We start from the raw sequence: 23,060 nt of genomic DNA, 5'->3' as shown, positions 1-23,060 counted from the left end.
GATGGGAGCAAAGCAGGCTAGGGGAGGTTTGCTGCCATCAGGAAAGATGAGAAGGGTCAGCCACTTGCTGGGCAACACAGCCCGCACCTGCTTCTTAGAAGCCTCGGGTTAGGAACCGCCCCCAGCCTCCGCCTAGGTTTGCGCACAGGGAGCGCACTGGCCCTTTAAGAGCGGCTGCTCCCGCCGCGCACTGGGAGTAGGGCTGCGGAGCCAAACTCGCGGGGGACGCGGGGCGCTGGCTAGCCGGCTGGCGGGCTCGTTGCTCCCTCTGGCCGGTTCCCTGCGTACCTCGGGGGACTGCTTGGAGATCCAGGCCGCATTGGGCGCGGCGGCCAGAGGAGTCACCGGCGGGAGGCGCGCGCTCTGGGCAGCGCCGGGGCCCTGGGCATGGATAGAGAGAGTAGGGCGTGCGAAGGGCGCCGCGGGACCGGGCGGCCGGAGCGCTGAGCCAGACAAAGGCTCTGGAGTTGGGCTTGCTCCCGGGGGCTGGGGCCAGTGCGCACCGCGCCAAGCCTGCGAGACTCTGCGGCGTGCAGCTCCGCCGGTCCCCCTCTCCTGCGGGCGGGTCTCCCGCGTGCCCCGACCTGCCCTGCCCGCTTCTCCTCGGGTTTGGGAATTTGCAGAAGGGACCTGAGCGACTCCCGCACGCACTGGGAGCCGGAGATCCGCCGCGCTTTCGCGGCGCTGGGAGCTAGGGAGTGTCGCAAGTTTCGCAGCCTCGTGCGAGGACCCGGCACTGGCCAGAGAGCCAGCCCGGCGTGGAGCGCTCAGGACCCGGCTGGCGGGCGACGAGCATGGGCAGCGACCGGAGCGCGTCTAGACGGCCGGGCTGCACTGGCAGCTGCCTCGGCGATCGAGCTTGGCTGCTCCCGCTGCTACTGGTGCTTCTGGATTGCCTGGGCCGCGGTACAACGTCTGAGGACGCCGAAGTATACGCCGCTGAGGTAAGAACCCGGAGGGACGCGGTGCGAACCACGCCCGCAACGGGAGCCTGCAGGTGGGGGAGACGCACCCCGCCTTGGGGGTGAGGACTGATCCCGACTGGAGAGCTTGGGCAGAAAGCGGGGTTGGCAGGCTGCCACTCCCTGGCTGGAGCTCTGCAGCGCGCCTCTTCCCAAAGCCCTGTGCGCACAGGGCTGACAACTGCTAGGCATCCGAAGCCGCTCGGGGCACTGAACCGCCCGAGCTTGAGTCCCTACAGCCGCTTCCGCAGCCCCCAGCCCTCGCCTCTAGTCTTGGCCCGCACCGATTCCTCGAGAGCCAAATCCGCGCTCTGTGGGCTTTGCGAGTGGGGAGGGGCGTTGCTGCGGGTGGAAAGAGCTCAGGCGGAGCAGGAGCCCCGCAGCTCGCACTTTGACTGACACTCCCTTGAGTGGCATCGTGCGTTGCCCGGTGGGCCAGGATGGTTGGGGGATGGGTAAGAACCACCTAGGCAAATGACCGGATTGCAGAAGTGCTTGGACGACTTTCTTGCGATGAAGCGTTCCCACGCCAGGGTGTGGGTCTGAGGAACAGACCCTATCTCCCGAAACACTTTTCCCACCAGTGCCCCTATGCCCAGGCCTGGTTGTGGAACAGGGTAGACTCCACGCCTCTTCTTTAGAAGCCGGGCTGACGTCCATATGCTGGCGGCTCTCTGGATTGGTCCGGCGGCGAGTGACCACACGCGGTCTCCCCGCAGAGTCCCAACCAGTACCTCCCGCTCCACCGTATCCCTCCAGCGCTAGCTCGGTCACCCCAGGATGTCATCGAACTTTTAAAGATCATTCTTTCCAGCCCTGGGAGAAAGGGAGACTAGGTGTGGAGTCTGGAGAGAGGACAAGAGCCTGGGACTGTATCCTTGTAGGCTTGGGGTCTTGGTGCCCTTGGAGCGATGGCCTTAAGGAGTGCTGTTTGTGTTTGCAGACAGTTCAGTCTGCCATTCCAGCCCTGGAGGCTTCCCCACTTTTCTGGCCTGCCTGAGAGACTTTTCCAATGGATGTCTAACCCCTCCCCACCCTACTTTAATAAAAACCTGCAAAGACCAGTTCCGCCTCACAGCCTTCTTCCCCTATCAGGTCAGAGAGTTTCTGGGAGCCTGGCCCAACCCGATTCACAAGGTCTAGGGGCAGAGGCTTACAGTGGGCTCCTGCGTGTAGGAATTGTGTTTGCCTGTATCCAAGGTACTGCCGCCGAGCAGATGCCAAAGAATTTCAAGTCGCCGATTAGCCTTGGAGAGTTTGTGGCCTACTCAGACCAAGCTGGAATTTGGTGATTGTGCTTTGTGAATGGGCCTCCTGGATGGCCAGGATCTGGGTGCTGGGACCGAGGTTTGGGGGACTTCATGCCATTTCCTCTGGTGTGCAGTTCTCCCATCCCATCTCCTCCACCCGAGGAAGCCCAGCTAAGTGTGCCCACAGTCCTCCACCTCCACAGAAGAGGGCCCTGGTGACCCTGACTAGGATTATTGACTCAAGATACAATTTGGGCTTTGGCTGGAAGGGATGCTGAAGTGTTGCATGTTGGGATCCACAGTGGATGGAAGGCTGCAGATAGATGTCTTAACCTCTAGAGTTGGCTTTGAAGTACAGGTTGCTCTGGGAGACCCCCTCAGGATCGGCCATAATTGGGCTCAAAGAGTCCTTTGGTCTGCCTACATAGTGTCCACATACCCCTTCCTTTGAGAAAGTTCTAGCTCTCACCTAAGGGAGTCTATAGCTCCAGATCGCTGGCCACCTTACCACTCTGAGTACCCTGGTCACTGAGCCAAGGCCAACATCTCCCATCCCCCCTCCTGCACTCTCCCAGGTAGCAGCCACAGGAATTCACTAAACTAAGGAACCAGAAACTGCCCTGTGCTGGGAGCTGCCACGTACCTGCAGCTAGCTCCCAGTAGCCTGCTTTCCTTGGAAAAGCTCCTCCTGATATTCTCCGTCCTAGCTGTCCTGTCTTGTCCCGGCTCTAGATCCCCCGCTGGATGAGTTGCCAGCTTTGCAGTTAGGATCCCGTCCTGCTCTATGGCTACCTGAGTACCTTCGCTCCTTACTAGAGAAACCCTTCCTCCTGCTCTTTCTCGAAGGTTAGCACCCTCAGTCTGTCCCATGGAAATGACTCAAGCTGCCAGAGTTCACAGGTGTGGTTCCACCGACACCAAAACGGGACATTCCCACCTTCCCTGAAGAGTGTCACAAGTCTTCCTGCCCCCATCTGACCACAGGGGAAGATGTGCAAAAGGAGGCTGGAGTCAACTTCTCTCTCTCTCTCTCTCTCTCTCTCTCTCTCGTTTTGTTTTTGTTGTTGTTGTAGTTTTTGGTTTCTTAAGGCAAGGTTTCTCTGTGCAGACCGAGCTGGCCTCAAATTCAGAGATCCGCCTGCCTCTGCCTCCCTAGTGCTGCAATTAAAGTCACTTACGCCACCACCAGGCCTTAGAATTCTCCTTTTGATCTTCAGGTCTGACTGGAGTCACTGTCTGTGAGATTATCTCCTCTTGTATACCAACGATGGTCCCTCTAGGTCCCCCTCCCCATGTTAACTATGGGCAGAAACTGTAGAGGCCCCATGTCTTCCTTAAAGAGGAAGGTGTTCATGTTAGGTTCATAGTGTGGATGACTGGGAGATGGTCTCTACACATTCTCAAGCCGGGAGAACGGGTGTGATGAACTTGGATGTGGACCATCTTCAGCCCTTAGCACGTCGCTGTGTTTACGATGTCCTTGGGCCCACCTGTCAATGACCTTCTTGTGTGTCTTCACTGGAATACATATGTCTAGCCTGCCACCGTAACCCCTGGACACACACACTTTCCACTGCCCCACCCCAAGGAGGAAGGAGACCTCTAAAAGACTCTCCTGAATATGGACAGGAAACCTCACAGAAACATGCCCATACCCTCACTCCTAAAATTTTTCTTCAGAATTCCAGTAACTTGCCGCCCAGATCACTCATGCCAGCTCAGAATGGCATGCTGTAGGCATGGAAAGCCCCATCCTACCTCTTGTTTAGTTCTGGCTGTCCCTTTGTGCTCCTTTTGTGGCTGGATGCAGATGGTCCTTGCCATTGTTACCCTGAGGGTGGCCATGATAATTACTGTTTCCTAGACTCCTAGTTCAAAGGTGGCATCCTCAGTGTCACCCCAAAGCTTAGGTGGATGCTGAGGTAGGAAAAGAACCCCTTGGCCAGTTTTACTTAAGTACAATGTTCTATGAGTCAACAGAAACAAAGAGGGGTTGGGGACACTCTGCTTGGACACTTCTTCATTGCAAAGAGGATCCTGGGAAATCCATAGATAAATGTGAGGCCCTGAGACCCTGAGCATAGCTGAGCATCCCCAGACCTGAGCACAATGGCGCATCCTGCTGGAAAAGCCCCTTTGGAGGGCTTGAGAATTAGGGCTCCTGAGGACATGTGTTCTGAGAATACCTGGAGACTAGTAGTTACAGGGCTAGACCCTCTGAGGGAAGTAATAGCTTGTATAGCCCCAAGCAAGTGTGGCAGCTGTGGGTCTGCCCTGGGAAAGAAGGGGTATCTCCCACTGAATTTTGTCATCTCAAAGGGGCAGGAGGAAATCAAAGGAAGAGCTGGCTTGATCTCTGCTGTCAGGAGAGGGTGGGATAGACAGGTGAGAAGCCAGGTCACAGCCATCAGCCAGCTCTGGGTGTCCCATGTTCCACAGCCACCGATGACTGAACCCCCAAAGCTGTGCAGCCTGGAGCAACTCTCTAACAAGTCTAGATGACCCCTAGACTTGGGTACACCTTGGAGAAGTGAGGACACCAAGCTCCATGTCTAGTGCCTTTCAATATCACAACCTTTGGTAAAATTAATAGCTGAGAAGCAAGTGGCATTGGGTGTTGGCAAGTTATTGAATCTGTCTGAACTTTAGTTTTCCTGCCTGTAAAAATGGGAAGCAGATACTCCCATAGTATCTGCTTGATGGAATTATAGGGAAATTTATTCTTTCCCCATAATTTATTGTTTATAGGCAACACTGTAAATGCTGTATGCACAGCCTGCCCAAGAGGTTCAGGGGTTATTTCAGTACCTTCATCAGACTAATTCTGTCCAGGAACATTCTAGAAGCATTTTTGCATTTCAGGTTTCATTTAACTCTTTGTGTGTGGAGGAGGAAATTAATACCTTCAGGTGAGGGAAACTTCAGGATACATAGCCAGGCACTGAAGAACTGAGGTTTCAACCTAGAACCTTCTCTTTTAGAGCCTCAGGTTGGGTTAAAGGTCAAATCCCAAGGTGGAACCCCGTGAGTTTCCACTTTCTGCTAGCAGAACTTGCTGAGACTGACCCAGACGGGAAGGCCTTTTCAGGGGTTCTGCCAAAGCTGCCGGTTCCCTCCCCACTCCCATCCGGACCCTGCCCTGGGCAGACCTATCTAGGAGCCATCCCTTGCAATGGAAGGTCCAGGTGATACTCAAGGCCTGGTCTCTGGCCAACCTCTAATACTCCTGGCAAACAAAGGCCCCTTCCGCCCCACCCCTCCCTGCACACAGGCCAAAGGACCCGTTTGTTTTTCCTTCAGGTTAAGGCTTGTGGGGGCGGGTTGGGCGGCTGCCTCCTTCCTGCTTCCCTGGCTTGGAAGTCCCCCAGAGTTATCACCTACAGCTTTCTTTAAGAGCCAGAGTGGAGTGGGGGCCTGGTGGTACTGACCTGAAGTCTCAGCTCTTTGGAAAGCTGAAGCAGGAGGATTCCAAGTTTAAGGGCTGCCTGGGCTATAGAGTCAATCCAGGGCCAGCCTTGGCAACTTAAGGAGACCCTGTTTCAAAATAAAAAGTAAAAAAAAAAAACGCCTGGGATAGGTAGAGCTCAGAGGTAGAGTACTTGCCTAGCATGTTCTAGGCGGTGCAGTCAATTAATCCCAAGTGTTGGGGGCAGGGAGCCTCAAGGGCCAGGAAAGACAGAGATGAAGTCTCAGTGAGTGGATAAGTGTGCAAACACAAAACACCCAGAGTCCAGTTCCCAGCATCCACATCAGGCTGCTCACAACTGCCTCTAAGGCCTCTGGCCTCCAAAAGCACCTGAACTCATGTTCACATGCACACGAACACATATGTGTGTGTACATTTTTTTTAAACGACTCGTGGTGGCCCAGGTATGATGGTACATGTTTGTAGCCCCAGGATTTGGGAGGCTGAAACAGAGGGATCTCAATTCATAGTGAGAAGTACATTAGGCTCCCTTAATGCACATGTCCTATTACTATTTAAGTGGACCATGGGAGTATCAAGCAACACGAATTGGATAGTCTAGTCAGTCCCTTGTTTGTTTATGACAGGGTCTCTCTTAAAGGACCCTCAAAGTCAGCACAGGACCCTGCCAAGACCAAGTTCTCAGCACAAGGATTTATTTGCCGCAGAGGGACGAAGGGCAGGGAATAAGAGACAGAGACAGGAGATGGAGGGTGAAGAAGAAGGAAGAAGGGGGGTGGTATTTGCTCCAGAGTGACAAAAGGATGCCTCTGGATAGAGGAGACAGATGCACCTACGTTAGGATGTGTTGGCTAATTTTGATAGAGCACCTTTGATTTGGGCTTTTGATTGCTGGACTTAAACATTTTACTAGCTGGACCTTTGCAGTCAGCCTCAGGAGGAGGAAGTGGCCAAATAAGGGACTGGACCTCGGTGGTCAGCTTTAGGAATGCAGTCTAGTGATTTAGTAAGATAGAGGGGCTGGGGAGAAGGCCAAAAAGGCAAAACTGTCAGGTGACTTGTTTGCCATGATCGGGCCTGGGAGAGCCCTTCACTCTCTGTGCAGGCCTGACTAGCCTAGAATTTACACTGTCGTCCAGGTTGGTCTTGAACTCGGCCTCCCAAGTGCCAGGAGTAAAGGCATGTACCATCATGGCCAGCTAGTTCTCTGTGTCTTTGCTGGCCTGGTGTCTAGTCATTTAAGTTCCTAGCCCTGTTCTGCATGACCCCATTTTGCAGAGACAGGAACTGAGGTTCAGAGTTCTGTTAGCCACAGTCAGGCTCTCATAGGCCTTTAGTATGGACAAGCAACCAGATCCTGAGCAAAGATGTCACCACAAGGTGAAGGCTAGTTTCTCCTCAGCCCTGAGGGAGCTTTCTAAGGCTTCTTGCTAGCACAAATGGAATGAGCTGCCTAGGGCAGCTCTAAGTTCTCTGTCTGCAGGGGTGCCTGCTGGATCATTCTGCGGCCCTGCCTCAGGGAGGTGGCTGAGCTTTTGGTGGCTCTGGAAAGCACCCCCACCATCCCACCACTCCCAGTGAGCTAGTTGAGAGCACGCCCTAGCCTTTGCGGGGTCTCCATCCCAGACCTAATTACTCAGTGCCTGTTCCTTCTGGTGTGACAGAGACAGACAGAGCCCTGGTTTGTTCCCAAGAATTCTCAGAGGCGGAGTGTGGAAGAGAGGGAACCTCACCAGATCTGGGCAGGTCTGGGGGCTGAACCATCTTTGATGGTCCTGACAAGCTTCCCTTTGTACCTGGCCGGGCAGAAACTGCCTGGGACTGCTCAGATTACCGAGGGGGCTGAGCTGAGAGTCAAAGCAGAACCCTTGAGATTGCCTTTATCACCTGGGGCCTGATAAGGGCCCTGAGGAGGGAGGAGCTGCTGCATCAATCTGCTGGTGTAAACCCCAGGAGCAGGCTATGGCGACAGCAATGGCTCTGGCCCCAGCCCCCTCTCTAATATTTGTTCTAGGCACAGCGTGGACTTGAAATCTGGGGGCTCCCTATCAGACAAGCCCTCCCTCCCTGCAGGCTTGCGTCTCTCCATATTGCTTCAGCAGGCCTGGGGGAGGGCGAGTGGCTCGGTGCCCAGACCCAGCTAGAGATGTTGGGTGTGAAGAGGATCAAGTGCCCCGCCCCAGAGCTGTGCTGTGCTGATCCTGAGAAGGGCCAGAGCTCAGCATACTAGGCTAAGGAACTGGGAACACCGCTGCAGAAGCCTCCTGTGCCCAGGCCTATCACAGATCAGCAGTGTCTCCTTGAGCAGGCAACTCACAGGGCACAATGAGAGGATAGATATTTATCTTTCAGGAGTGGTCGTGAGCATTAAATGGCCCACAGCAGGTTTGTCTCTCCTGAGGATCGGGAATTCCCCTGACTGGTCCCTTGTCTTCTTGTCTGAGATCAAGTCACTCACCTGCCACATCAGTAAATACTTAGAGGATGGAGGCAGAAGATCAAAACAATGACAAGGACAGCTGTGACAGTGGGTTCCCAACCTCCCTTAGTGCTCAGGGACACCCCACAAACACACTCCGGTCTAAAGATGGGAGAGGCCTCCTCTGGCCATCATTGGAGAGCCTTCATGGAAAGGGTAACAAGCCCTGGGTTAGCATCCTTCCTTTGCTATACCCAGTACTGACTTCTGTGCCTCAGTTTCCCCATCAGAGAAGCACAGCTTCACCTGCTTGGTTCACCTATGAAACTCTAGGTGACAAAGAAGATTAGGAGGTACCATGTACAGGAGACAGACACCATCAATAAGAACAGTGAGGGCTTGACTAGAGCCATCTCTCACTTTGGGACCTTGTCTGAAAGTGGCAAATCACCTTAGCTACTCGAGGCTCAGCGGCCTGAGCTGCCTGTCACTCTAAGGCGGGGGTGGCTGCTGTCTTCCCACCCGTGTGGCTAGAACTTGTCATAGTCACTACTGTGCCAGCATGATGGCGCACTTACTCCCTCCACTACGGAAGACACAGCCCCACAGCAGTGACTGCTGCCACTTGGCAGTTTTGTGGACACTTGGTGTTCAGCCACCCTGAACATGCATTTGCCAGAGGCGGGCCAGCCATCAGCTTCACCTCCTAATGGGAGGCTGCAGCTCTGCCCACCAGGCCCTGTCCAGGGGTGTCATCCGTTACCTTTACCGCAGCAGTGGCTGCTGCGAGGCACAGCTGATAAAGAGATGGGAACTCTGCTGCCTGGGGACTTAAAGGCATTTAACTATGTGAAGGAGGGCCACCAGGCTCCCTTGGGACCTGCCTGGCAGCTCCTGAGCTGGCTCTGGGATGAAGCAGGTCTTCTGCCAGACCTCTGCAGATCTCTGGAGTTCTTTGCTGCCGGCAGGCCGGCTCCCCTCCCCTCCATGCTCAGGGCCCCTCCTGAGCCTCTGTCCCTAGCCCATTCCTCTTATAGCTCTGCAGACAGCCTAATCAGCTCCTCTGTGACTCTGATTGCTTGCACTGGAGATATTTTTATCTTATGCAAATAGGTGTTATGAAGGTGCCCTCACCTGTTAGCAGCCACCCCCGCCACACAATAAACACACACACACACACACACACACACCCCAGCCCTGTGTCTTTGCCATTAACCTGGTGGCCTTGCCCTTTGGATCTTTCAATGAGGCTTCAGGAGAGCTGTGGAAAAAGGGAAGTGGAGCTGCCTTAGGAGCTTCTGGGGCAGTGTCAGTGCCTGGGAAGAGCTGAGCCATTGCTGCAGCCTTACTACCATGTGGCTCAGAATCCTGAAGAGAGTTAGCGGGGACACCATGGGTTTGCTCCCTCTTCCCCCAACTGTCCTGTGCCCTGGGCCTGCTGGGCCAGGCCAGTCTCACCAGGAGCCTGGACTCCTCAGCCCTGTTGGCAGAAAAAAAGATTGCCTGCCAGAGCCCCTGGTCTCTTCATCCATAACATTACAGGGGACTTGACTGCTCGATCCTTGCAGAACTTCACAGATGAAACAGACTCCCATCCGGCCCCTTTTTATTGAGCGTACGCTTGGCCCTGCTCTGTCTATAGAGCTGGCACTTGTTTCTCAGCTCCGGGTTTCTGCTCACTGCTCTGCCACCCTCCAAGACCCTGGGGCCTCTGAATGGAGCTGCACGGCCACAAAGGCTGGGACTTTGCTCAGCAGCTCTCTGTCCATCCAACTTGGGCACTGCTGCCCTGGGCCAAGTGAGCCAGTATGTGGGTGTCAGCCTAAAGCATCTACCATGTCCAGCTACTCTGTCTTGCCTTAGGGTCCCTCAGCATATAGCTTTCCCCTTCTAGAACAAGGTAGAAAGTGGGTCTTCCATGTGGGAAGGACAAGGAAGATGTCTGCCTCCTTCCTTCTCCCTAGGTCCCATCCCTTCACCACCTTGAAGGCATGAGGCAGGCTGGTCTTTCCTAGCATTTCTCAGAATCCTTCATCAGAGTTGTAACTTCAGGTTTCCAGTTCATTCATGGACTTGAGAGCCATGAAGCCCTCCTCTCCAAGTACACAGTCTCCTGGGAGCCTATAAGCTCAAGATGGCCATGTCTCCCCAGCTGGCATGCTCTCTGGTACCGTCAGAGAGCACAGGAACATTGGGGTGTGGGTGATAGGTGAGTGACGGGTGGATAGATGGTCAGATGGATGGATGCGTAGATGGGATTTGCCTGGTTAGTTCTAGAAGGCAACCAAACACACTCGTTGTGTACTGAGTGCTTTCCCTGGGTCTGTGCCCCTCAAATCTTACCGTAGTTTATGTCAACTTAACATAAGCTATCATTATCTGAAAGGAGGGAACCTCAATTGAGAAGACACCTCCGTAAGATGTGCCTGTAGGGTATTTTCTTAATTAGTAATTGATGGGGAGGGGCCAACCCACTGTGGGTGGTGCCGTCCTTTCTGTAAGAAAGCAGGCTGAGCAAGGGAAGAAGCCAGTAAGCAGCACCCTTCCATGGCCTCTGCATCAGGTCCTGCCTCCGGGTTCCTACCCTGTTTGAGTTCCTGTCCTGACTTCCTTCAGGGACGGAACTGGAAGCCAAGTAAACCCTTCCTTCCCCAAGTCGCTTAGGTCGTGGTGCTTCATCTCAGCCATAGTCAGTCGCTGAATCAGCCCATAACAGCACATTGGCCTTCATTTTGCAGATGAAGAAACAGATCCAACCCAGACAGGAGGAGCCAGAGATGTAGATCTGTTAGGAGAATGGTTGCCTGGCATGCGTGAAGCCCTGAGTTTGCGCCCACCCCCAATACTGCCTGGAACCAGGCACCGGTAGTGCACACCTGTAATCTGGGGAAGTGGAGGCAGGAAGATGCGGAGTTCAGGGTTATCCTTGGTTACTGAGCCTGACTACAGACTCTGTTTCAAAATAAACAAAACAGTTCACAGCCGAGCAGGGAAAAGGTTCATGACTGGGAAAATCATAGGCATGAGGGCTAAACCTACTGCTGCTATGTTAAACAGTCACCCTGCTGGACTGCCTTCTAAATATTTATATTTAAACCCATAGATTTGTGTTGCTCTTAACTTGGGTCAGAGAAGTCTCTTTGCACAGTGGGCAGTGGTCAATGCAGAGACTCAGAACTGGTCAAAGTGCCAAGTGTAAGTAACTGTGGGTGTTCGGCTGTGGTTGAATCATCTCTGTTGACAGATCAGGGATCAGTGGGAGAGTGTGCAGGAAGACTTAGGAGCTGGTGGATGGGGGAAGAGTTGTGAAAAGCTGGCTTTCAGATATGATATGTTTGTTGAAGATCAAGCCAGTCAAAATTCCAACATGAATGGTAATATATCCAAAATGCATTGGATAAATGTAAGAATTTTTCAAAAAATATTTTTTTTTTAAAAAAAATCACTTTTTCAATGGTGCCAGGGAAATAGCTCGACAGTTAAGAGCATGTACTACTCTTGCAGAGGACCCAAGCTCAGTTCCCAGCACCCATGTCAGGTGGCTCCAGCTCCAGGGGATCCGACACCCTCTTCTGGACTCCATGGGCACCAACACACACACACACATAACTAAAAATTTTTTAATTGAAACAAGGGTTTGGAGAGATGACTCAGCAGTTAAGAGCATTTGCTGCTCTTGCAGAGCACCAGAATTTGGTCCACAGCACCTGAATCCAGTGGCTTAGCCGGGCGGTGGTGGCGCACGCCTTTAATCCCAGCACTTGGGAGGCAGAGGCAGGCGGATCTCTGTGAGTTCGAGACCAGCCTGGTCTACAAGAGCTAGTTCCAGGACAGGCTCCAAAACCACAGAGAAACCCTGTCTCGAAAAACCAAAAAAAAAAAAAAAAAAAAAAAAACCAAAACTGAATCCAGAGGCTTATAGCTGCCTGTAATTACAGTTCCCAGGGATCCAGTGCCATACAGACACACATACACATGCACGCACACACACATACACAGCGAGGGAGAGAGAGAAAGAAATAAGAATAAAATCTTGACAAAGGGATTCTGAATACTTGAGTGTCGTTGGCATTTCCTTTGGACCTTCAACCAGCTCCCAAATAAAGACCCGGAGACTTATTATTATCAATGCTCGACCTTAGCTTAGGCTTGTCCCACTAGCTCTTTTAACTTAAATTAACTGTTTCTATTCATCAATGTTTTGCCTTGTTTTTTTTTCCCCCTTTCATTCAGTATGTCCTCCTTTTCTGCTTCCTCCACATCTGTCTGGTTGGCCCCCCCTGCATCCCTTTCTTTCTTCTCCAGCCTAAATTCCTCCTCCTACTTACTCTCCCTGCCCTAAAGTCACATTTATACCGCCTCCCTTGTTAGCCATTCAGCTTTTTATTATATCAATCAGGTGCCTTAGGTAGGCGAAGTAAAACAGCAACACTTCTTTACATAATTAAACAAATGCAACACATCTTTGCATAGTTTAAAAAAAGTATTCTGCAGCACCTGAGGGTCCCCAGCAGTCTTTTTGGAGCAGAAGGGTCCCACCCTGGAGGGGTAGGGAAGACTGTGCCAGGCAGCAGGCACAATAGACAGGCAGCAAACCGAGCAAGCGCAATGACCCTGAGGCTAGTGGGTTGTAGGAGTGAGGCCTGAGGGCCTGGGCTCGGTGGTGAAGGGTTTACAGGCCCTAGAAGAACTGGGTTTTCCTTTGACTTGGGAGGTCCTGGAGGATTCTGAGCAGTGACTGAGGAGACCCTGTTTGGTTTCTTTGCAGAACTGGCTGCGGCTCTACGGTTACCTACCCCAGCCTAGTCGCCACATGTCCACCATGCGCTCTGCCCAGATCCTGGCTTCCGCCCTTGCGGAGATGCAGAATTTCTATGGGATCCCTGTCACGGGTGTGCTTGATGAAGAGACAAAGGCGTGAGTCCCTCCTTGTGACCCCTCCCAGACCCCACAGGCCTCCTGCCCTCCAGCCTGCTCTGAGGAGTCTTTGGTAAATGGAGTTTCCAGGGGAGCATAGCCTGGATACAGAAAGATTCGACCTTCATGCTAATGCTTATTGTTTACAACGACTGCCTCAAGCCCTGAAGCCTGGTGTTAGGAAAGACAAAAACTGGAGAGTTAAGATCACCGATTGCTCTCACAGATGACCCAGATTTGGCTCCCAGCGCCCACATCAGACAGGAGATCTGAGAGGGCCTGGATGCCCACGGTGCACATAAATTCATTCAGGCACACATACGTACACATAAAGAGAGATGAAGTAGATGTAACCCAGCTTTGGCAGGAAAGGCATAATGTTCGATTAGTGATGTCTGCTACAGGCATGAGAATGGAAAGATAACAGTACAGAAGCCCTGGATGGGACTACCTAGCTAGGCCTTGTTCTGCTCTCTTAGAAGTGATAGGACCTACAGAGACATTGAAAAGCACAGAGCTTGACATACCTGGGACCCTCAAGAGCACCCATCCCACGCTCGGGTTATACTCAGAGGGAGCACACCTCCTTAGTCACTGCTGAGTGCTCAGTCTTCTTAAAACAATCTCTTTGCCCACTCTTCTGGGAGCCAAACAGAGAGTCTCCCACCCCCAGTACATCCCTGTGGGGGGGGGGGGTGCTGGGAAGCAAGAGTGAGTTGGAAGGAGGTGGACTGCCTGGAAGAGATGACCCATAGCTGACCCCTCTATATATCTTTGGCCCAGGTGGATGAAGCGGCCCCGCTGTGGGGTGCCTGATCAGTTTGGGGTACGCGTGAAAGCCAACCTGCGTCGGAGGAAGCGTTATACCCTGACAGGAAAGACGTGGAACAGTCACCACCTAACCTTCAGGTATGGGTCCAGCTGGGAAGAGAGCTACCCTGCCCCTCTCCGGGAGACTCAGAATGCCTTTCCCAGAAGGGGTCTGGCTAGCTGTGCTGATGGTCCTAGCTCACAGTCTAGGAAGTCTCCCTCCAGGGAAAGCCAGGTCTCTTCCAAGCATCTCCTGTTGGGTCCTTTCCTGGCCCCAGCTAGCTGCAGGCTAGACTGGCCTGATGTGGCCCTATGGACTTTTGAGTCGGTATGGTCAGTAGGTGTCGGGGTGGGGTCAGGTGTTCAGCTTTCACTCTGGCCTCAGATCCTAGAGAGATCCTTTGGTCCACCCAGTCAAATCCCCCTTTGCAGCTGATGGTCATCTGTCTGCACCAGCAGCCTAGTCTAAGCCACAGGGAGGACGTGGACTTTGTTCTTCTTCATGTGCAGGCCCTGGGGCCAGTGGTTCTCAACATGTGGGTCACAGCCCCTTTGGGGATTGAATAACCCCTTTCACAAGAGTTGCGGATCAGATATCCTACCTACCCAGATATTCGCATCATGATTCATAACAGCAGCAAAGTTGGTACGGTTATGAAGTAGCAATGAAATAATTTTATGGTTGGGGGTCACCACACCATGAGGAACTGTATTGAAGGGTCACAGAATTAGGAAGGTTGAGAACCACTGCCCTACGCTGTATATCCTTCGTGTGGTGTTTACTTAATCCTCTCAAGGACCCCAGAAAGGAAGTGTTACTCCCTCTCCTTTTTCTGTCTTTCACAGGAAGAAACTGAAACTGTCTAGTCAAATGTCCAAGGTCACACAGCTAAAGTTAGGGTCTGCCTGGCCCTGGGTCAGCATTCAGAGTGGCAGAGTGGCTTGGCCTGTTTTCCAGACCTCATCTACCCCCATCCATGGCCACAAAGCACCTGTACTTTTATTTACTTACTATTTTTACTACCTTTTGGTTTGGGATTTGGAATGGGGGGGTTATTTATTAAGACAAGGTGAAGTTCTCATGTTATACCCAAGATGCCATTAAGCTTGCTGTGTAGCTGAAGCTGACCTTGAACTCCCAGTCCTCCTATCCCCGCTTCCCAAGTGGTGGGATTGCAGACATGTTCCTACATGGTGGGATTGCAGACATGCTCCTACATGTTGGGATTGCAGACATGCTCCTACATGGTGTGATTGCAGACATGCTCCTACATGGTGTGATTGCAGACATGCTCCTACATGGTGGGATTGCAGACATGATCCTACATGGTGTGATTGCAGACATGCACTACCATGCCAGGTTCTTACCTTTTTTTTTTTTTTTTTTTTTTTTTTTTTTTGCTTTTTGCTTTTTGAGACAGGGTCTCACTATGTAACCCTGACTGTCCTGGAACTCACTCTGTAGACCAGACCGGCCTTAAACTCAGAGACTCACTTGCCCCTGTCTCCCTTGTGCTGGGATTAAAGGCATGCACCACCACTGCCTCACTTTCTTAATTTAAATCTGTTTATCTTCTACCATGAAAACGTAGGGTCATATTTTAATGAGTTCCTGGGTGTGACAAGTTCTAACTCATATCCAAATAAACTCACATGTAGCAGCTTCGTGTGCTCTTGGGAAGGTGGCAGCAATGGACAGGATCCCACAGGGCCCCATCCATTCTGGTGCCTGACCCCATCCTCCCTGCCCACCTGCAGCATCCAGAACTACACGGAGAAACTGGGCTGGCACAACTCAATGGAAGCAGTGCGCAGGGCTTTCTACGTGTGGGAGCAGGTCACGCCCCTGGTCTTCCGGGAAGTATCCTACGATGACATTCGGCTGCGAAGGCGTGAGGAGGCTGACATCATGGTACTCTTTGCCTCTGGCTTCCATGGCGACAGCTCACCGTTTGATGGCATGGGTGGCTTTCTGGCCCACGCTTATTTCCCTGGCCCTGGTCTGGGTGGGGACACCCATTTCGACGCAGATGAGCCTTGGACCTTCTCCAGCACTGACCTGCATGGTGAGGACAGCTGGCCAGGGTGGGAACAGGCCAGGCCGTGCCCAAGCTAGGCTGCCTCTCTCCAGCCCAGTGGCTTCAGGCTCAGGAGGGGAGACCATGCCCTATTCATGTCTCTGGAGCCTTGCACTTAGTCCTAATCTATTGTCCCACCAAGGGAAGGCAGGAAGAGAAGGATATGTTGGGCTCATTTTTCAGACGGGGAAATTAGAGGCCAGAAGTCGGAGCAGCTCAGCCCCATCCAAAAGAGAAGCAAGAGTAGGGGTCCATGGTAGCCAGAGGGCCTAGGATGAACCAGAGTGACCGTACGTACCCCCACTACAGGAATCAGCCTTTTTCTGGTGGCAGTGCACGAGCTGGGCCATGCACTAGGACTGGAGCACTCGAGCAACCCCAATGCAATCATGGCACCTTTCTACCAATGGATGGACACTGACAACTTCCAGCTGCCCGAGGATGACCTTCGGGGCATCCAGCAGCTGTATGGTGAGTAGGCTATAACCTACTAGACCCATTCTATAGACAAGAAAACTGAGGCCCAGTCACTTAGCCAGAGCCCACACTGTGTGGCTCCAGACTGGAGCTGCAAGGGGATGCAGATGGTCCACCCTATCTCCCTCCTATCCTTGGCAGTATTCCTACTAGCTAAGGGTGTTCCAGGTTCCCCAGGACCCATAGTCTGAATCTGTCCCAGCACTCTCCAGACTTCCCAGGGGATTTGAGACAGCTGCCTACCCAGCCCAGACTCCACCCAGCAAATCTACAGTGGCCAGGTCTCCCCAAGGCCAGCTCTTCTGGTCAGTCCCTGTGACTCCATGTGGTGCCTGCATCCCCAGCAACTTCAGTAATGAGCTATGATCAGGTAGAGTTCAAGTTGCTACAGCCTGGGCCAGAGCCATTCATGCTCCTGAGTCTGCAGGTGCCTCCCTTCCGCAGGCCCACTGAGAAGGCCAGCATTGTAAGGGGAATGGCCTCAGGGAAAGCAGAGGCAGGTAGCCTCTCACCCAGCAGAGAGGTCAAGAGAAGGATCATGTGGAGGAGGCCACCCTCACCCTCTGACCACTACCACATCCCAAGGATGGTGATGGGGTAGCAAAGGAAGGAATCTGCTGTGGGTAGACAGGACCTTGTACCTAGAGGGGATGCACGCAGTACTTTAGCACTGTGTGTAGGAGAACCTGGCATTCAGGTCTGCCCTCTCACTTCTTAATCCTTACTTCTCTGTAGGGTCCCCAGATGGTAAGCCACAGCCCACCCGGCCTCTCCCTACTGTGAGGCCCCGACGGCCAGGACGGCCAGACCACCAGCCCCCTCGGCCTCCCCAGCCACCACATCCAGGTGGGAAGCCAGAGAGGCCCCCCAAGCCAGGGCCCCCACCCCAGCCCCGAGCCACAGAGAGGCCTGACCAGTATGGCCCCAACATCTGCGATGGCAACTTCGACACAGTGGCCGTGCTTCGTGGAGAGATGTTTGTGTTTAAGGTCTGGTCCCATCCTTCCGGTGCCTCCTCCAGTCAACCCAGAGCCTGGTCCTGCCCCTCCCTCCCATTACCTCTCTGAACCCACCAGAGCCTTGCCTAGCTCCTCCCTTGCTAACATCTTCTGGGTCCCTGCTAAACCCCAGACCAGGAAGAAAACAGCCCAAGAAAACAAGGGACTTGTCCAGGGTTACACGACAGTCAGGTGCCTGCTCCTCAGCCCAGAGCTCTCTCCTTGGAGCTGCTTTGGCCCTCCAGGTACTGCCTGGCTCCTCAGGGCCCAATGGCCTCTCTTGATAGGTTGTCCCTGATCTGTGAAGAGCAGTGTGAGCACAGCTCCCACCCTTAGCCAAAGCATCTTGCACGTGCTCCCCGTCAATACTCACCCCCTTCCACAGGGCCGTTGGTTCTGGCGAGTCCGGCACAACCGTGTTCTGGATAACTATCCTATGCCGATCGGCCACTTCTGGCGTGGTCTGCCGGGGAACATCAGTGCTGCCTATGAGCGCCAGGACGGACACTTTGTCTTTTTCAAAGGTAAGCCAGAATGGTGTGAGGGGCCCAGGCAGCTGTCATGCTCTATTGTAGCTCAGCTGGATCCAGGGAAGGAGAGAGTCTGGCAGCCCCTGGGGGCAGCAAGGTGGGAGTGGAGAGGCAGACAGAGGCTGCGGGATTAGGCAGGCCTGGACCCTGGAGGCCAGAGCTGCCTGGATGAGAGATGTATCTCTGCCATCTTCTGCAGCCTAGGAGCCCCACGTCACTGGCCCACCCCTGCGAAGGGGTCCCCATAAGAACAGGCGGTCCTCTTTAAGAACAGCTACCTATGGGAGATGACTCAAGAGACAGCTCAGAGGTTAAGAGCACAGGCTGCTCTTCCAGAGGACCGGATTCAATTCCCAGCACCTACGTGACTGGTCGTAACTGTCTAAAGCTCCAATTCCAGGAGATCCTGCACCCTCACACATGTAGGGAGAACACCAAATTATTATAAATTATTGCCAAGGGATGGTGGCGCACACCTTTAATCCCAGTACTTGGGAAGCAGAGGCAATGGGTCTCTGTGGTTTGAGGCCAGCCTGGTCTACAGAGCGAGTTCCAGGACAGCCAGAGCTGTCCCCAAACCCACTTGGCCAGGATCTCTGCAGTCTATTTGCAGAAAAAAAGTTCTTGTGGGAGGTAGTACCCCTTGATAGATCAGCTGTATCTCTGGCCCCACAGGCAGGAACCCTCTGAATACAGGACTGGACTCCTACTGAAGTGGGGGGGTTCCAGGCTGGGCACCAAAGGGCCATTTGAATATCCAGGAGCATAGCTCCCAGGCCTAGCAGAAGTGTCCTGTGGAATGAAGGGCCATGTATAGTGTATGGGTGGGCTGGGTGGGAGCAGCTAACTTGTACACGGAGAAGTGAGTTTATCACAGGTTTCCATGAGCATAGACACCTCTGTGAATACCATGCTGAGAGTGTGTGGTTCTGTGTATATGTGTGTTGGGATGGGCGGTGATGGTCTGAATGAATTGTGGACCCGGAAAAGCGTGGCTTCTACCATCTCCATCCCCAACCCAAGCCCATCCTCATACAACCCACCACTCCCCTCCCAGGTAACCGCTACTGGCTTTTCCGGGAAGCCAACCTGGAGCCTGGCTACCCACAGCCACTGAGCAGCTATGGTACAGACATCCCCTATGACCGCATTGACACAGCCATCTGGTGGGAACCCACGGGCCACACCTTCTTCTTCCAAGCAGACAGGTAAGCGTTTCCTTATGCCCTTTTCCCTGAAGGAGGAGGCTCTAACCAGGCCCCCTCATCCTCAGATCTGCCAATGGGGAAAAGGACGGAGGCCCAAGTAGGGTTCCGGGTTCGTAGCCTGAAACTTCTGGTTGTTTCACAGGTACTGGCGTTTCAATGAGGAGACGCAGCATGGAGACCCTGGCTACCCCAAGCCCATCAGTGTCTGGCAGGGCATCCCCAACTCTCCCAAAGGGGCCTTCCTCAGCAACGATGCAGGTACCAGGCCCACTCCTCCCAGAGGACCCCGCACTTGCCCAAGATCCCATGGCACTGTTATGACGTGGAAGGGGGACCCAGCTGTGCCATGCTGCAGCCTGGGTTCTTCTCCGTCATGACATCCTGCCTTCCCTGCTTCGGTCCGGGCCTCCAGCCCCACACCTGGAGAGGCCGCCATCTAGGTGCCTCTGGAGCTCAGGAACTCGAAGCCTTAGGGCAGTGGACCTGGTTCAATGTTGAGCAGGGATGGAAGGACCAAAAGGGGTGGAAAATGCCCCCAGAAATAGATTACATAATGCTCTATTAATCTTGAATTTTCTTAATGCTATTGAGAAAGGGACGACAGCAGCAGAGAGACATTGGATAATAGAAAAGTCTTCTGAATTAAATCAACCGGGTAGTGCTTATAGATCTGCACCAGGAGCCTAGTGTCCGTTACTGTAACTGAGTGACAGGGGTTGTGAGGCTGTTAGTTCTCCAGCAGGGTCCCTGTGTGTCTGATTCTTCACTGGGATGCTCATGTTCAGGGCAGACTTGCCGGCTCTACCAGTGCTCAGCCTGATTACCAGATGCTGTGTCCGGGCATGTCACTGCAGCTGTTCTGAGCTCACCGTGCTCAGTAAAGCCCAGATGCGCCCCTTGCTTCAAGCCTGGCCATTCCTGCTATCCGTGGGATGCAGACAAGGTGCCCAAGGCCAGGAGCTAGTCTAGAGCAGCGCTGGGTTTCACCCTGGGCCATGAAGGTCCAGAGCCAACACGATCCTGCTGGCTCCTATAGCTGGGAATAAAGCCCATCCTGGGAATAACAGCAGGGTTCTTTGATACCTAGACCCTGGCAGGCTGTGGAGTCCCTTCTTTGCCCTGTTACCCTGGCCAGGAAGCTGGGGACCCAACACTTTCCCCACCCACCCCAGGCCACAGCAGGATAGCAGATTTGAGAAGACAAGCAAATGAGGGAAACATGTTCTGTTTGTTTTCTGGTTTGGTTTTGGTGCTGGGAGACCACTTAGCATGCTCTACAAGTTAGCAGCCATCCCCAGCCTGAAGCCAACCTGGCCTCTCTGTTACTATAGCCTACACCTACTTCTACAAGGGCACCAAATACTGGAAATTCAACAATGAGCGCCTGCGGATGGAACCTGGCCACCCCAAATCCATCCTGCGGGACTTCATGGGCTGCCAGGAGCACGTGGAGCCCCGACCACGATGGCCCGATGTGGCTCGTCCACCCTTCAACCCCAACGGGGGCGCCGAGACTGAGGCCGATGACGACGGCAAGGAAGAGGATGCGGGTGACAAGGACGAGGGCAGCCGCGTTGTCGTGCAGATGGAGGAGGTGGTTCGGACGGTGAACGTGGTGATGGTGCTGGTCCCCTTGCTGCTGCTGCTCTGCATCTTGGGCCTGGCCTTTGCCCTGGTGCAGATGCAGCGCAAGGGCGCACCCCGCATGCTGCTCTACTGCAAGCGCTCGCTGCAGGAGTGGGTGTAGTCGCCCGGCCGCCACCCCCGCAGCATCCGGTGCTCAGGTCCGCAGGGGCAGGCGTGTGGCTCCAAGATGCTTCCCGAGCCCAGTGGGGTCCCCTCCTAGCCACACACATCCCCTGCCAGTCCTGCCCCCGCCCTCCTTTATTTATACCCAGGTGTCTTTTCTTTTTCCTTTGGCACCTTCTCTCAGCAATTGTTTCTGCTTTCCTGACTGGGGCCAGGTGGTGCCTGGAGTTCTCTGGGTGCACCACTCCAGACAGGGACTAAGGGACAGAGGCTTACCTCTGGAAGGTGGCAGAAGGTTGGGAAGCTTCTTCAGCTCTGGCTCTCCTCAGCCTGAACCTCTCCTCCCATAACAAGAGCTGTGTTTGCCTTGAAGGAGCCCAGCTAGGGCTCTACCCTCCTGATTTTGCCTTAGGAAGAGCATCTGGCCCAGGGGATCTGATTGCCTTGCGTCTTGGCTCCTTCTTAGGCTACTTCTGAGAGCCCAGAAGCCTGAAGCCCTCCCCCATCCTGGCCATCAGCAGCTCTCACACACCCCTGGGCCTGCAGCTCCTTTCCTCTGGGAAGGGCCCTGGACCTGTCTTGCCAAGGACCAAAGGGAGCCTGCCGAGCTCCCCTCCTGATGCTAGGGACTAGCCTCTCCTTCCCTAGACTGCCCACGTCCTCTTCCATCACCCCCCAGGTCCCAGGATGCTAGGCACTCCCTTACCCTCTGGCTTCTGCTGTCCTCATCCCCACCCTTGGAGAGATGGTGTTGGCAGGCACACAGGCTAGGGTACCAGAGGTCCCCAGATAGTGCCTGATGGTATGGATGCCCACGATGTCATAGACCAGGCTGTGGGCCTGCTTCCCTCCGGATCTCACTCCCCACATGACACTACTAGGCACCGGCCAGCAGCTCACCCACACACAGAGACTGTAGAACCCCCAAAGGAATCCACTGTGGCCTGGGAAGTCTGTCCTAAGGGTGAAAGGAGGCCCCTCTTCCTCTTTTCGTTCCCGAATCAGCAGGAGGCTTCTGTGGGAAATGGTACTGTACAGCTGGCTCTGGTCCCCTCTGCTTCCCGAAAGCCTTGAGCAGTGAAGGGCTGCCACCACCCAGATCCTCTGGGCCATCACCTCTTTCCGAGTGGTGGGTTCTCATAACCTGGCACCGGGGGCAGGGACTGGGGGCGGGGGAGGGGGGCTCCAGCAGCACTTTCTGGAACCCAAGAGCCAGCAAGGGGTGGGGATGGCATCCACCCCCATTGTTTTGTTCTGTAAATAATCTGCACTGATTAAATGGACAGCCGGCAAGCGTGGCTGTGTTTGTAAGCCTGGGCTGTAGCATGCAGCAAGGAAGACCTGCTTGGCAGGGTCGGGGCCAAGCTGGGATGCGGAAGAAGATCTCACTTCTAGTTTGGTAGGACCTTTGGGATGGAGCTCAGGAGCGGGTGGGTGGGGAACACTGCAGGAGACTGAGGCTGAGAATTGGGTTTATTCCGTATTTGGTGGTGGTAAGAAGACAGCCATTTCCCCTACCACTCCACACCTAGAGTAGGGGTGGAAAGACCCAGGCAAGGCCACCCAATCACTTACCTCCACTGGGTTTTAGGCAGCTAGGAGGTGTCTTGTGAACAAGAGCTTGGGAATGGACCCAGAGAGAGCTGGGTAATGAGGCCACTTTGCCTCCAAAAGCTTTAAATGTTCAGAGAAAGAGGCACGCTACACCTGCTGCCCTGTATTTGCAGGGGCAGAAAACCCCACCACAGGCCCCAAGGTTGCAGGAACTGGGGTGCAGTGGGCCTGGGTGTGATTGGTGAACTGGGGTCCACCTGAAATCCTGTGTCCATGCTTGACCCTAGACCAAGTCAGAGCCTCACTTCCATCACCCGGCAGGCTGGGCTGCCACAGCAAGGTCCCTCAGCAACACTCCCTCTCCCGACCCTCCACCCCCACCCCCGCCCCACCTCTTCCTCTCTTTGTATAGGAATGGGCTGAAGAGAGTTGGAAGGGCTGGCTCTCAAAGCCCAGAGCTTCTGGCTCATTCAGGAAGCAGCATTTAGCTCTGCACCAGGGAGGGACTCACAGAGCAGCAGTGGGAGGGACCAGGGAGGAGCCATCTTGGCTTTCCTGTATAGAAAAGCCAAGCCTAAGCTGCCTCTGCTTGTGCCCTTGGGGTTATGAGAAGCCAGAGGCCAGGTGGAAGGAGGTGTGGGAATGAGCCCAGAGATGAGCAGGGCCCTACTCTGTAGCCCT

At 54.0% G+C, this 23,060-nt stretch overlaps 1 protein-coding gene across 1 annotated transcript; it reads left to right on the top strand.

Annotated features, from left to right (window-relative positions):
* The first annotated feature begins 208 nt into the window (after positions 1-208).
* Mmp15 (matrix metallopeptidase 15) lies at positions 209-21,986 on the top strand. The gene is made up of 10 exons (XM_041650781.1): positions 209-944; positions 12,827-12,975; positions 13,759-13,884; positions 15,544-15,851; positions 16,173-16,334; positions 17,076-17,329; positions 17,724-17,862; positions 18,926-19,076; positions 19,219-19,334; positions 20,408-21,986. The coding sequence occupies exons 1-10, from the start codon at positions 795-797 to the stop codon at positions 20,821-20,823; spliced, it is 1,971 nt and encodes a 656-aa protein (XP_041506715.1). The 5' UTR covers positions 209-794; the 3' UTR covers positions 20,824-21,986.
* Positions 21,987-23,060: the final 1,074 nt, after the last annotated feature.

This window comes from Microtus oregoni, unplaced genomic scaffold (genome assembly GCF_018167655.1).
Source record: "Microtus oregoni isolate MIOR12 unplaced genomic scaffold, Mior012 000004F_ref0000308, whole genome shotgun sequence".
Classification (NCBI taxonomy): domain Eukaryota; kingdom Metazoa; phylum Chordata; class Mammalia; order Rodentia; family Cricetidae; genus Microtus; species Microtus oregoni.
This window is presented reverse-complemented; position numbering and strand designations above follow the sequence as displayed.